At 27.1% G+C, this 16,233-nt stretch overlaps 1 protein-coding gene across 3 annotated transcripts; it reads left to right on the top strand.

Moving 5' to 3' along the window:
* The first annotated feature begins 520 nt into the window (after positions 1–520).
* Positions 521–16,158, top strand: LOC145746150 (cAMP-dependent protein kinase catalytic subunit alpha). 3 transcript variants are annotated; one of them, XM_082564346.1, is made up of 10 exons: positions 521–641; positions 8,736–8,797; positions 9,139–9,267; positions 9,877–9,975; positions 10,431–10,513; positions 12,048–12,174; positions 12,579–12,674; positions 13,809–13,931; positions 14,059–14,223; positions 14,827–16,158. In XM_082564346.1, exons 1-10 carry the CDS (start codon positions 599–601, stop codon positions 14,950–14,952), a joined length of 1,053 nt encoding a protein of 350 aa, XP_082420472.1. In that variant the 5' UTR covers positions 521–598; the 3' UTR covers positions 14,953–16,158. The 3 variants fall into 3 exon arrangements, with proteins under 3 accessions (XP_082420472.1, XP_082420471.1, XP_082420470.1); XM_082564345.1 differs by lacking the exon at positions 521–641 and adding an exon at positions 5,482–5,714; XM_082564344.1 differs by lacking the exon at positions 521–641 and adding an exon at positions 7,881–8,023.
* Positions 16,159–16,233: the final 75 nt, after the last annotated feature.

Raw genomic sequence — 16,233 nt, forward strand, 5'->3', positions numbered from 1 at the left:
GCACCATTTTAATCTTTTAAAAAGCCAAGGGTATACGTAATTACCTATTCATTGCATTGCATATAAATTTTTTATAACGCAAAGAGTGTTACGCACACTAACCTTAGGGCATGTTTAAAACCAATGTTTCGAAGAAATAATGGCTATTTTTAGAGTTTAAATAAAAAAATTAAATAAGGGCGATCATTATTTATTCATATACTAGGCCTATTGTGTTTAATGCATTTGAATAATACAATTTTTTATGAAAATAGCTGAATAATGATTAAGTGAGATATGAATTAGGAAATTATTTAAGATATTAATTACTTCCTCGTAATGTCTATTTTTAGTAAACTTTTTATAAATTTTGTTTATTTTTAGAAACAAAAAATTTAAGATTTAAATATATATATGTTTAATAATAAAGCAGACATTAGCAAATCTTTTTAAAAATTGTATTTAAAATACTACTAAATAAGTTTATGGTATTTGCTTTGCTTTATATATTACTTATTATGTTCATTTTTATTTCGGTCAAAAGGGTTAGGTTGTTAGATCTTAATTTAAACTTAACTTGGATCATCAAGTTCCAAACCAACTTGGTAAAAAGAACAATATGGGAAATACTCCAGCTAAGAAAGGAGATCAGGCAGAAAGTGGTAAGTTAAAAATTATCATGTTTTTAGAATATATATTCAAAATATTAATTTACAGCATTATAGTAGACAAGAAGTATTAAATATTGCACAAGTTTGTGGGACCCTTTGTACTAGGTTCATTTTTTCAATGCCCATGGTACCTAGTTGTTTTAATACAAGGCATTTTAGATTTAAAGTAATGCAATGATGTGGCTTCTGTGGGTAAAAAACACTTACTAGTTTTTAATGATTTCTGCTGATGTTATAAATAGAGTGGCATTGACAAATTCAATCACCACATAAACGGAAAAATCAATAAAACCAAAAAAAAATGTTGCTCTTCTCTCACATATAGTTTGTTAAGTAGCCCTACTAAAAATTATTGTTAAAAAACAATTGGATTTATATTTACTTTTTTGTTGTAAATATTATGACAAAATAAAATCAAATTGGCATCAATGATTGTCCAATTAAGTAGATATGTCACATGTGTATATATATTATTTATATACAATACAAAATGTAGAAGTAGTGCAAAAAGTTTTTTGGTTGATTTTATGGTAGAGGAACCTATTTCTTGTTTTAATAGAAAATGTGCTACACATACAAAACTTCCTGTAACATGACCTAGCAAAGTAATTTGTAAATGGCTGGCGTTTCTTAATAATTACAACATTTCACAATAGTGTTGGGGTAATGCGAAATTATTTTTAAAATTACAAAATTTTTAAAATATAGAATATTAAAAAAAAGCCCAAATTTTATGAGTACAATACAAATATTTAACACATTAGTCATCTTTATTTTCTGCGCCTTTTCGTAATAGAATGTATTTTAATTTATATAACTCTTAATAAATATAATATAAATAAATAACAATTGTTGGCATTTAATTTTGTATTTATATATACATGTTTTGAGAAAAAAAAACTTTTTAAACATTTTTTGCAACTAATATTAGTCTGCTCTTCGTTAACACCTAGTGGACATTTTTGCATAATACTTTATCCACTTGGGTTTTTATCTAAACACAAATGAATGGTATTATGCCAAAGGTAACTGGCAATTACAATTATTGGTAATCTAATATATTAAGTGACAATTGGCATTTACCCATCTTAAACCTATTTAATGTACAACATCTATTTAGAATGACTGTAGTATGTAAATCAGAATATTTATATATATACAAATGATTACAATATTTAAAATTAAAATTTGAAATAGGGTATTATAGTAATGAATATGGGGTTAATTAAACTATTTATTTCAAAACATGTAGTAAAAAATATTTTCTTTGAATATGTATGATATACATACAATAATTATAGGCAAATAATTAAAAATTATATCTCTTACGAATTTGTTATCTAGACATAGTATTAATGTGTTAGTATTAACCAGCATTAAAAAATTAAAAGCGTTATAATGTTTACTTACCAGGTTACAGTGATTTCAAATCATGTTTAATGTTAAAAAATGTAAATCGGTTTTAAATGTTTTACAAGTTAGACTTGATATGTTTTACAAGTAAAATAACAGAACGAGGATTTTGTTTTTTAAAAACGATAATTTTAAAGTCGTGTTCTAATTTCGTTTTTATTTTGCCCTGAAATATATAATTAGTGTTAATAATACATGATTACAGTCAAAGGGACGTTCTTAATCTAGGTACGTTGTATACGTTTGAAAATAAATAGCTAAAATGTAAATTTATTTAATTTCGTGTTTACAAAACTTCTAATACAGTTTTTTTACAGCATTTATTCTTGTGATTTTAATTTTGTAAAAAAAATGCAGTTTAAGATTGAAGTTCCATGATTTTTGACGTTCCCGAAAAAATATATTGATTTTCCATCTAAATTCGACGTGCCATACGTAGAACAAATCTGCATGCGTCAGTTTAATTAAAAACCGAATGCATGACGTCATAGAAAGCGTGATTGTATATTAACTCGATTGCCATAACCAGTTGTGTTTCTCCTTCTTAACGTCAAAAATATAGAGTCTCTTACGTCACAGATCAAATGCGATGCGCCATAAATGCGTTTGACGTGTAGAAAAATGACATCATTTAGAAACTATTTTGATCAATGAATTTATTTTTGGGCGAAAGAAAAAAAAACAAGTAACGTGTGAATTGTGAACTATTGGTTTATGTTCTGACAAAAATAGACCTTCGCGAAAATGCAAAACAATAATTTTTTTTTAAATTTCAAAATCTATTGGAAATTCCGCTAAAACGAATACCTTGTCGTTGCTTTTTTCGCTTTGGGTATCGAACAGCAGCTCTAATACTGTAACGCTGTATGTTGCATACGGCCTTCTCTGTTGAATGTAGTGCAGGGTGCAAACCGTATTAAAGTGCAAATCTAGAGAATAAAAATTGACAGGTTGCAAATTTAAGAACTTACTTAAAATCAGGTTTCAAGCATTTCAAAAATTTTAAATAAATTTTTTCGTCAATTTGTGACCACCTTTTGAATTAAAAATACATCTTACGCTATTTTTATATTAAAAGTGACGCTATATATGCGTCTGACGTTCGCAATATTACGTTTGTATATATGTCGGCGTGTAGCCATACTTAATTAATAGAGTATACCCCCAGGCCAGTACTGTAAAGTAATCATCATATCAAATGATTTAGTTTCAACTAAGTCGCAGCGAGTAGCGTAGATATTACTTCGCCGCTCGTTGCAAAGTAAATATAATTAGCATTAGATCAATAACCATGTCGAAATTAAAAGTCTTGATGAACGAGCGGCTGGCTGTATACAGCACAGACATATTACATAGAGCTTAGCGATTTATATTGTATAATTAAGGTATTTAGATAGGACGCTATATTTAGTTCGATATGGTTGAGCAAAAGTCAAAAAACATAATGTTTCGTGTCGCTCAGGTAGGTATAGGTAGTTTTGTTATAAATAGCAAGAAGTTCCCGCTTGATTTGTTCTGCCATTTACGCAAGACTGCTTGCAGATTTTGATCATTTTTCCTATCCAACTCTGCGTTCCACTCTGAATAACAAGACTGGGGGCCTTAGTCCCGCATACCTTTGTCTCGAAAAGTTTTGTAGAAAAATTTTTAAAGTTATTTATAGCCAAATGATCGGGTGGTTTAGTCAAAACAAAAAATTGAACGATTCAGTTTATTTTCGTTATAAAAGCTTTAGAAAGATAGCGTGTATTAAGAAATTTTTAGTCAAAGAGGTACTAGGTATGCTCAATGAAATCAAAAAAAAACTGCTGGCACCAAAGAGAAACGGTAATCAATCGATTTCTCACAAAATGGATTAATACATAGTGCACCACATAGATTTTCCATCGATTTTTGACATTATTTTTTATTGAAAACCGCATGGAGCTGACGCGGGATACGGCTTAATTAATCACACGCATTTACAATACGCCTCTGTATATTTGCTTATTAAATATAATTGCATTGCAATTAAAAGCGCTTGGAAAGCATTTGTAACGCTATATAACCATTGAAGGCCCTTTCCTGTAATTTGTAAAACGAAGAGGTATACATATCGACTGGCTGTAAATTATATACAATCTATAAATAGACCAATATTGTCGTCGGCCGGAAATTTCAAATAGAAACTAACCTAATGTCAGGGTCTTACTGTACCTACACGCTGTCGTCTATTTAAAATAGTGAAAGCGAAGAAAAAATAACAAGTCGGTTTCAGTAAGTTAAACCGGCTGAGTTGAAATTAAAAGCAGCGTCGTTTAAGATGGGAAAAAAGTACAGGTTTAAAGTATAGCGATTTCGGGATCAAGTAAATAATTTATTAAATTGCCCTTTCAGTTTTCGTCGAGGTCATATCATAAGCTATACTGTTTGTGCGTCTCTAAGTGTGTGTGTGTTTGTGTAGTTATTAAATAACATCCTAACTAGCAGCCTAATATTTGCGTTAAAATGTAGCAAAACATATTACCATACCGCAGCAGTGTTTAAGGCTGTCATCTCGTCGTTGTAATGATGTAGCAGCGTACCTAATCAAATCCGACTCTCGTGTTTATTTTAGTTCTCAACTTCAATCGCGCTGATTTTTATGTCGTACTCAAAGCGAATAGCTGCAGGCATGGATGGCTTAATACTAATTCACAAAACCGTGGACGGAACCTTATTAAATACCACTTGTATGATACTTTTGTAGGGCCCTTGTCGCGCAAGTTCAACCTTTCCTAACGCCAAATGCCAGACCGAGTCATGTTATTATTGCCTAGCAGAAATCATTTCACGGTTAACCGTTGTATTTATAAGCAAGGTTGAGTTTTATATAAGGTTATGGTGTATTTATTTATGACTTAACCCCACAACTTAGATGCTTTACGCTACGCTACAGCAAATGGTTTCTTTTTTACATTGTTAAGATAAGAAAACAGTAGTAGGCGATATCTATACAGCCCACCGCTTCCTTTTAGGTTACACAAAACAGACCTAATTTATATTAAGGTATTCTGCATAGCAAAGGCCAGTTTGTAGGTGTATATACCCAAAGCAGTGTAGAAAATAGCGTATACACAGCAATGTGTAAATACGTTAATTCCTGATTTTTCGCTATTTTAATTTAGCGTTTTCAGCGTTTTTTGGTTTCTGTAATGCGTTTATAATTTCGCTTTTAAAACTGTTTGCATGTTGCGTGTTTAAATTTAAGTAGGGAGACCAAAAGAAAGAAAGAGAACAATAGAATAAGGCCTTTTTTTATGGACAAAATACAGTACAAACAGGCTATGTGAATCTTTTCTTACTTAAAGGTTATAATAATATTGATAAGCCTATCAATTGCTATTTAAAAACGTCTAGTTTTGCTTTTAGTTTATTACGCTTTTATTAGTTTTTAAATGTTTCAAACCAGATATAGGTAAAAATATAATCACATTTTATATTTTGGGATTTTTGGTTAAAAAATGTTATATTAGTACAACTGCAAAATTAAAAGTATTTTGGGATTAATCTTTTTTTCGAAAAAAAAAACTGAAATTCGGTAAAGTAAAAATCGGAATATCGAAATGCCGTCGTGGTTTGGCAAAAAAGAATCCGCCCATAAATCTCCCAAACTTCCCAAAGACGATCCAGGTAAATACTTTTTTTTATTCACCTTTAAATTTCTCAAATTGTTGTGGTATTTCAAGGTAATGCTTTAAAATTAAATAAAGTTTACTATCAATTATATTCCCACACTAATAATTAAATGTTATCTTTGGATGTGGTGTAATATTTTGAGTATAGTTTTAGGCTTAATTTAGGTTATGATAGTATTAAAAAAAGATTAATTTGTTCCTAAATGTGTTGTTTTTTCTTATGCTCTTTGTAGATGGCATTTTGTTGTTACTTATTTAATAGAATTTTTATTTATTTTCTCATAAAAAACTCTGTTATATTTTTTGTATAAAATAATGTCACTTTTAAAAAAGAATTCCTATTAATGTAAAGGTTTTGAAATAAAAATGTATTTTTTCAAGTTAAATTATAAATTGGTTTTGTCTTCTTAATTCAGGAAATGATTCATCTAATTGTTTTAAGTGAAAAGTTTACGGTAATTGTAAACTTACGTGAACTGTTGTTGCAAAAACATAGTAAATACAAATCTTGTTGCAATTAAATTAAATACATTACATTACTGTAGCATTATTCAATATTTTTTTTAATATTAATAATTTTATACACCAAAATTTTAACTTACATATTACATAAATTTAAATATTTTCTTTTTGGTCTACTAAGCCTCGAGTTTTGTTGAAGAGCTATATATAGCTTAGTAAGGGTTTTAAGCTTTGCTCTATTTACTGTTTTTTAGTGGTTTTTAGAACTTCACTATCCTATACACTATACACTCGAATTTGTAAAAAAATTATTGATTATTTAAATAAAAGCCAAAAGCGATATCCTTTAAAAAAATAAGGTTATTACTAATAAACTATTTGTAAAAAGATGATTTGAATTAATTTTTTAATATTTTTTTTTGCTAAAAGGTTAACTTTTATTTTAAATCAATTTTCTACACGTTTCATTGTTATTTTTGTTTGTTCATATTCCTGTTTTTTTGTTGAATGCTGTATTTCTTGTTTGAATAACTTCTTATAATATAAAGGCTCACACGAGCATATGTAAATAATCTATTGTTGTCAAAAAGTTTTAAAATGGAAAAAAAGGTCTTGTAAGCATTGAAAACCACACATACCGCCAAAAATAAGGGGTTTTATAGTAAAATTGTTTTTGAACGAAGTATAAACTTTTCTAATAGGACTTAAATTTGTTTTTGTTTAAAGCCACTGTTCAAATTTTAATTAAAATGATTTTTATATGATTTTTAATTTTAAGATTTTAATTTTTAATTTAAGATTAATGATTAAGATTTTAATTTTTTATTTTAAAAATAAGTAATGGCGAAGTCATTGTTTAGTAGTAGTAGTTCTCGAAAACAGGATCAAAGTAAGTAAATTTTCTAAATAATTCTAAAATGAGTCATTTATTATAAACTGCCTTCTGTGATTAATTAACACTATCATTCAGTGGGTTTGTTATTGTTACAATATTTGTTTTACCTTTATATAGACCATTTAAATAACAATTTTAAACCAAACAATAAAAATAAAAATGCATTTTTAAGTCAAACAAAAACGTTTTGTTAAAAGGTATGAAAAATAACTGTAAATTAGTCAAGCCTGCGAAGCAGTGTGGATAGCTCTAATTTGTATGATTAAACTTAAAAAATCCAGAACCCAGTTCCGATTCAATGCTCACAGTAATCTAGATAGGTATCTCTTAATTTTCCGAGGGCGTGTGTTATTTTGGATTTGTTTTGTTATTATAACAGTCGAATTTTTCAACAAAAATTTGTCTACGCGCTTTTTGTGAGAGTGTCTTATGAATTATGCAGCTTGGGCTCTTAAAGGCCTAAAATCGCGATACCTTATTTTTATTGAATGACAGGCCTGTGCTATTTTACTGACGTCTCACATCATGATTTGTATTGTAGCTAGCTAGCAATTGCCTTCAGCTGACAGGAAGTTAGAGGGAAAAGGCTTTGTGTATGTTGTTTAAGCCTAGTTCTCTACAAATAGAATAGCGTATCATGCACCAGGTTTTTAATGGGGAATAAAATTAATTGCGATTTTAATTGGCATACAACAGTTTGTATGTGCGTATGTACATTTTTAGGGAGTGGTAATTTTTTTAAAGAATTTCTTTAAAAAAAAACGACATTTATATTTGAAATTCAAGTTTGTAAAATGTGTTAAAATTTTATTGTTAATAGTAGTATCATTAAATAACACATCATAAAATGCATGGACTATATTCATTGTTTGGTAAAGAAAAGGAAGCTAAGCATCATCACGTTAAGACTAATAACCCCGAATATCAGGCTAATTACCAATCATCAGGTAGACTTTATAATTAACAAGGCATTTGTTTTGTATGTTTATTACTTAATAATTAATTCACTTTCATTTAAATATTAACTCTATATGTTGATGGTTTTTAAATTTAATTTTTTGTTGTATTTATTATAAGGAATTTACTTATCAAGCAAGAAAATGGCAATATTTAATATTATCTATTAAACTTTTAAAACTGATTTAAACTAAGTTCTATGTGGTGTTAGTTGTTGTAATGGTTAGAACACTTGGCTTTATATGCAGTCCTGAGTTCAATTCTCAGTGCTTAATTGCTGTAGTGAAGTCAACCTTCCCACATTGATATATAAAAAATCTTAAAAACTAAGATTAAAACAATTAAATGCTTAATTTAAAAAAAAGGTCCATATGGGCTTGACTAAAACCATTAAAACCCAAATATATTTTCTGTGGTATTTAATAAAGGAAGCTAAATGTCACTAAAATGTCTGCCTGACGTTTGTGTTTGTCAGTTATATTCTAAACTGTCACTCAATCATGATAAGTGCCACATTCTGTTCAAAATTGGACTCCTTGAAATGCTAGATAAAAAAACTGCAGTTTTTTACCATTTAATATAGATTTTTTTTGTGCAAGCCTGACTATTATATTATGTATTATGCTATTCGTGTTAATATTTCTGTTGTTTTTGAAACCCCATATCTGAATATTGAGCTTGAATTTTTATTTTTTGTTGCAGTGAAAGCTTTCTTGGCAGAAGCAAAAGAAGAGTTTTTACTAAAATGGGAGAATCCAATCCAGGTTTTTACTTTTAATCAATTTATCTCCTTTATATTAATATTTTACATTAACTTCTGCAGTGGGGTTTAAACTTAGAACCTGTGGCTTTGCTACACAAAACATTGCTTAGCATTAAATTTCTACATTGTTTAAACAGCAATTTTACTAATTAAATAAATAAATATATATATATATGTTAAAAAATAAAAGTTTAGCAAAAAATTTAATCTAAAAAAGTATTACCTTCAAAATAATCTTTGTACTTATTCTTAAATATTATTACTAAATATATATGAATTTTGAAAATAAATTTTTGTTAAATTTCAGTTTTATTTGTATACTAATTATTCTTTTGATTGTAGAACAATGCAAAACTCGAACATTTTGAAAGAATGTCCACTTTAGGGACGGGATCATTTGGAAGAGTTATATTAGTTAAAAGAAAAGAAGACAGCAATTTTTATGCAATGAAAATTTTAGACAAACAAAAGGTATGCAAAAAAAATTAGTCTAATTGCATAATTAATTCCACATAAATGTTCTAATCAAGTTTAGTGTTGACTGTGCTTGTTTTTTGTATAGTAAATCTACAAAAATTGCTAATTTAAGAGTACCAACAAACACAGTCTTAACATTTTATTGATTGATGTATTTGTGCAGGGTTAAGGGGCTACCGTTTACGTTAGCTCAATTTTTTCGTTAAATGCATTGATTTTTCATGTTTATTACCTATGCATGTTATGCTTTCATGAATAATAAATACCACATTGCCCAAACATGAGGTTGAAATGTGGTAGTAGGTTAAATAAGTCCAATAATATGAACACAATGTTTTAAGACTGTGTTTAGCGGTTTTAGTATTTATTTTAAATGCCTTTTATATATTTTATATTAGAATTACTTTCATAGTGATATTTTAATTTTTAAGTGATATAAATAATTTGGTTTTGGTATTAAATATAGAATCGAAATTTCACTTCTTTTGTTGTGTTATTTTAAACTAACTTATTTAAGCCAAGTCGATATAAATAATATGCTTTTAAATATGGAACTAAATTAAATTCTTCTAAATTAAAAACACTTTTTTTTTCTTTTTAAAGGTTGTTAAATTAAAGCAAGTGGAACACACTTTAAACGAAAAGAAAATCTTACAAGCAATTAACTTTCCATTTCTTGTAAATATGGATTTTTCTTTCAAGGTAAATAAACTGTCATTTTTATTCTAAAATATGAGACATTTTTCTATTGAATGGTAAACTTATTTAATTATAACTTTCATTTGTCCCATATGTTAATCATTTTCTATATAAAGTATCATTTTTAAGACATTTCTTTGAGTGTTATTTTAAGCAATACTCATTAAACAGTTACCAGTTATGAGTAAGCATGTGCATTTTAATTAAATAATGGATAATGGACGTATTTACGAATTCAGTTCCGATTTAAGTGGTTAATTATAGTTTGCATCACAGTTCATATTGGCATAAAAGAAATATATAAATTTATATCTGCCAACTAATTTAAATTATCTTCTTTCGTAATAATTTACGCTAAATGCTTTTACGATTACACGCCCTCAAATATTTAAGTGGTGAATAAAAAACACAATAAAATTTAATTATTTACCCTTCTAAAAATAAACTTTTTTTCACAGGATAACAGTAACCTTTACATGGTTTTGGAATATGTAATTGGAGGTGAAATGTTTTCCCATTTGAGGAGAATTGGCCGATTCAGGTAAACTATATAACCATTACTAAGAACAATAAACAGAAAGTAAATTATTTAAATGCGGGGCCCGTAGTAAACTTGTTTTTCTCATTTCAAAGTAAATAAAGTAATTGCAGTATAAGTTGATAAGAAAGTTATGCAATTATTTTTTAATTCAAGAATAAAAAGCCACATGCAAAATTTTAGAAAGAAATACAAACTATGTACTTTTTTAAGGATAACTGCTAAAAAAATAAATTAAAGTTACTACCTGCAACTTTATATGACATTTTTAAGTATTTGCTGATGACATTTATGTAAAGGTTTTGCATAGAGCATCTCTATGCTTCTGTTTTTATATTAAAAAAACTGTGATGATTAATTCATTTCCTGCATTTTACACATACATAGTACATTCATATAATACTAGGTTTATTATCTAACCATTTAAGGTGCCAGCAGTTGGGCCATGCAAATTAAGTATACAGAATTTATAAATATACATAAGCAATCTATTTTCATTGTACATGGCAAAATTTATACAAAATATAAACAATTTTTTTAGTTTTTGACAGGGTCATACTATAATGTACAACACGATAAACAATTTAAAACAAATATGAATTTTATTTATAAATAGCAATAATAAATAGTGTCATAGGGCCATTATAACAATTGTTCAAAGTCGTTAGGTACCTACGTTATTTTCTGCATTTTTAGTGATTGGGTCTGCTACTATTAAAAAATTGCTTGTCATAATATGGTTTAAACAAAGGTGTGCCCATAGTATTTTACTTGCCCACTAAAATTGGAAATTTTTTTTTTGAAGGTCTACAAATTATTAATTATATATATTGTTTATTAGATATATTAAAAACTTAACCAAGGACATTAAATGATTTTAAAATAATATGCTTTTATTGTTATTAGGGAATTTAAAACACATAAAATTTACCTATAAAAACATGTAATAAAAGGTGTAGGAATTTTCCAGTATTGATTTATTATATCACATATAGTTAACCATTAATTGTTATAATGTCACTATAGTTGGAAATACATACGATTATGCTAAATATAAAAATAAAACTTCCATTTCTCCCAATTGTTGTCTTTTAGCTCACACAAATCTCACCGCAATCCTATAAAATAAATTTTCCACATTTTTATGAGTTATAATTAGACAAAACTGTTTAAATAGTAGGAGGGACCATGTTATATATAGAGCAATATAACTAAGGGCAGTTAGCTAATCAGTAACTTACTTATTCTGGCGTAATATTAGCTCTAATCAAACAATTACATTGCAAAAATAGGAATTTTATTAAAAAATTTAATCGCTTATTTTTCTTAAATTTTTACTTTAACTTTATAATAGTATATTTAATAATAAGTTCATTTTAGTTGTACGATTTTAATATTTTAAACCCTATCATAAGGTATTTATTTTTAATGATTATTAATAAATAAATACTAAACACAATAATAAATTTTTTAGAATAAAATATAGTCCGGTTATTATTTTTATTTTTAATGTTTAATTTTTTTTTTTTTTTTACAGTGAGCCCCATTCTCGTTTCTATGGAGCCCAAATAGTTTTAGCGTTTGAATATTTGCACTACTTGGATATTATTTATAGAGATCTTAAACCAGAGAATTTACTCATTGACCAGCAGGGTTATATTCAAGTAAGAAAAATAAATATTGTATAATAAAAATATTAAAAAAATTATTGAAACCAACATAAAAACTGTAGTTATGAACTGTAGATACTCAATAGCATGCATTAGTTTGAATAAATTAACTGTGATTAATGTAAATTATTTATATTGCAAGGTTTATGTTATATAAAAACCAAAATGTCTTACATAAATAATTCATTGTAAAAATTTCTAAGACTTTATTCTTCTTGACCACTACTGTCATCAAGTGGTCAACTTTAAATTTTAAGAACTTGTGATTTTATTTTTAAGTACAAAATTACTTTTAAAATAAAAAATAAAAAAAAAGACTCCCGTTTTGACATTTTTGAAAACCTTATGTAGAATGAAAAAAAACTATTTAATATAAAATTGTTAATTGTTTTTGAAAGGTAACAGATTTTGGGTTTGCAAAGAGGGTAAAGGGGAGAACATGGACCCTGTGTGGAACCCCAGAATACTTAGCCCCCGAGATTATTCTTAGCAAAGTAAGAAATTTCTTTTTGCCCGTAATTAATAATAGTTTCTAAATGTTGTGTCAAAATCCAGATAAGTTGTTATTCAGGTGATGATTTTTTAGATATTTAATTTACCGTTTCGTTATTAAATTTGTTGTGCTATTATCTGTAGTGCTTATTTGTTAAGTTATTTCTAAAAATCACTAACCTTTGACAGAAACAAAAAATAGTCTTGTTAAAACACACAAAAAAACAAATCTTTAATGCTTTTATAATTAATGTATGCTAAGTAATTTATAATAATACTGGTATGAGCTTTATGTATAAACCTTCATTTTAAAATTTTTTTTTCAAATTTAATATTTGCACTTTGATAATGTAAATGTATTGGTTTAGCTTTTTAGTCTATAATTTTGTTGGTTTAAGTGTTGTGTGTTTAAGGGCCTGAGTAACCGTTAATCCAACTTTTGTTGTGTTTTTAGATAAAATGAATTAAATAAATCTCAGATTTGTGTTATCACATATTTGTTGTGTTTAGTTGTTATTTTAGGATTGGATTTAAATTTTTGTCCCTTAAAGTTATTTAAAGTTTGATGTTGTTTAAATTATAAATTTCGAGTAATAATATTTTTAAAATAAATATGTTTTGTTGATTTAAATTCTATTATTAAATGATATAAGTCTGTGTTTTTTAAGCATTGGTTGTTGATTTTATTTAAATATAAAAATGCTATTTAAGTATATTTCATGTAACATGTTGGTATATTTTTGTAATTTGATATTTATATATAGAAATTATTATTGGAACTACTTGTTATTCTTAGCTAGTTGTTGAGTTGAATTTTTTGTTTGCAATTTCACTTTCGTTTTATGGTTTATAGTAAATTTAAACCAATTTTTTTTTAACTACAAATTTCCCTAACCCTCTGAGATATGGGCTTAATTTCTAAAGAAACTTTGACCTAAATTGTGATAAAAGTTTAAAAAGAGAAATTGATTAATTAAATAGTTTTTGAGAATATACCATTTTTTATTTGCTATAAAGTTTTATTTTAAAATCTGAATATTGTCAGTCAAAACAAAAACAGCTTTTATCTAATATATAAACATTTCGATTTTTTGTCGATTTTTGTGTACAAGTAATTAGAAAATTATATTTTTTAGGGTTACAACAAAGCTGTTGACTGGTGGGCTTTGGGTGTTTTGATTTACGAGATGGCTGCAGGTTATCCTCCTTTCTTTGCTGATCAACCGATTCAGATTTATGAAAAAATTGTTTCTGGAAAGGTAAGATAAATTGTTGTGTAAAAATAATAAAAAATATTTTGTCTCTATAAATTTAATTTAACATTGATTTAAATACAGAATAAAAAAGTAAATTTTTTATTGAAAAATTAACAAATGAATTTTTCAGGTTCGATTCCCGTCCCACTTTACTTCAGAATTAAAGGATTTACTACGAAATCTTTTGCAAGTTGATCTAACTAAAAGGTATGGTAACTTAAAAAATGGTGTTGCTGATATTAAGAACCATCGCTGGTTTTCAGCTATCGATTGGATTGCGATATACCAAAAAAAGGTAAACAAACAAATTTTTGATCAAATTTTTATTTACTTTTAAAAATAAGGTGTCAGTCAGAACTTTAAGTTATAAACAGTTCGTTAGTAAGGACAGTTTGGCTTTTGGTAAATTCGAAATCTTGCACTAGTTCTACCCTTTAGCATTATCTTTACCCTTTTTTCAAAAACACATGATAGATATGTTTGATGCTGTAGCGCCCTTGAGTAAGGCACTAAAAACAGTATGATATTCTGCTGAGTCAACACTTTTTTAGCAGTTTAATAAACGAGAAATTATAATCAATAATTTCCCAATCTGCCAAAGTCAACTCAAGACTGGGTTGGGGTAACTGATTTTACTTTAAGTTTAGGTTGTGAAGTCGACCTTCCCACTAAAAGGATAAATAAATGACAAAAAAATGTACAAATTCTGTGTTAAAAACCCCCTTTTTTGTTGTTTTTGTAATTATAAATTTTTTTAATTCAAAATCCTTAATTTAAGTTTGTAGTGCGATGCTTTTCAACCTATACTACATGCCTTTTATATAGTAACTACTTTTTTAAATTAACTTTTAACTTTAAAAAAGCTTTTTGTAAAGAATAAAATATTTTTTTTTGTTAGATGGATGCTCCCTTTATCCCCAAATTCAAACATCCGGGGTCGACAGAAAACTTTGATGAATACGAAGAAGAACAACTTCGCATCCATTCTACCGAAAAATGTGCAAAAGAGTTCGCCGACTTTTAACTCCAATTTACGAAAAAAACTAAAATTTTATCAGACTTTAACTTTATCTGCAAAAAAAAAATGGTTAAAATTTTTTGGAAAATTTTTGCATGAAAAAAATTTCTTTTTTCTGTTGGAAATTTTTAGTTGTTAGTTTTAGATTTAAATTTAGTTTGGGTTGTGCAATTTTGATCACACTGTTTTCTGTGCGATTTCAAATAGTTCACTCAGTATTACGCTGCTGATAAAGAATATGCTTAACCAAAAATGGTCACTACCCTCATTTTGTAACCTAAATATGCTTTAAAACTAAATCAAAATCTTTAAAAAAATAATTTTTTTAGAAATTAAAAAAAATTATTTTTTTTAAGTTTGTGTTTAGGTTTGCGAAAAATTGTTGGTTAATTTTTGTTAGTTAAACTTGGCTAAAGTAACCTTAACTGCCCTGCTGTTACTGAAAAATGTTTAAAGAGTATTATACCAAAAAAGGTGTACTAATTATTACCAATAAAGCACGAAAAAACATAATTTAGAATAATTTTTGCTCGCCGTTTACCAAAAATTAACAGCATTTTTTTGACTATTTTTTGGCTGTTTTTACACTTCAACCTGTATATTCTTCAAAAAAACTAACAAAAATTTTATATCTTAATTCAAAAAATCATCATTTTTTTGACATTTTTATTGGGTTAGCTGCATTAGTATTAGAATGCTTATTTTCAGTTAGTTCTGGACCTGACAACAGTGGTTTGTGTGTTTTCGTTTATGTTAAAATGCACTGCAAAACTTCCAAATTAGCTGACTTCTTTTGCACCTACAGTATGTCCCCAATCTAATTACTCGCAAATTGCATTTTAATTTGTTCAATTTTAAACTTAGCTTTTTTTTGTATTTGAATGAAGTAGCTTTTTGAATTCAAAATTACCTATATATTCTAAAACTCTTATTTATCCAAATCTTAAATGTGTATTTAAAGTTAGATTTTTAATTTGTTTAGTTTACTGTATGTAAAATGTTTGCAATTTTATACCAACTCCCTTAGATTTTTAATTTATACAATTTAACTACTACTAACAGAATTGCTAAAAATATTTACTATATAACTATTTGCTGGTATCAAATCAGCAGTTTATTATTATTATTATTCAATTGTTCAGTTATGGTGTTTTTTCTTTTCTTGAGTTGTTATTTTTTCATGTAAGAACGAAATAGAAAAATGTGTACCTCTCGTTATTTGGTTTTTAATTAAGAAGAGCAAGTAGTATATTAAATTTTCAAGGCTATATAGTTAATTTACATAAA

This window comes from Corella eumyota, chromosome 3, assembly GCF_963082875.1.
Source record: "Corella eumyota chromosome 3, kaCorEumy4.1, whole genome shotgun sequence".
Taxonomy (NCBI): domain Eukaryota; kingdom Metazoa; phylum Chordata; class Ascidiacea; order Phlebobranchia; family Corellidae; genus Corella; species Corella eumyota.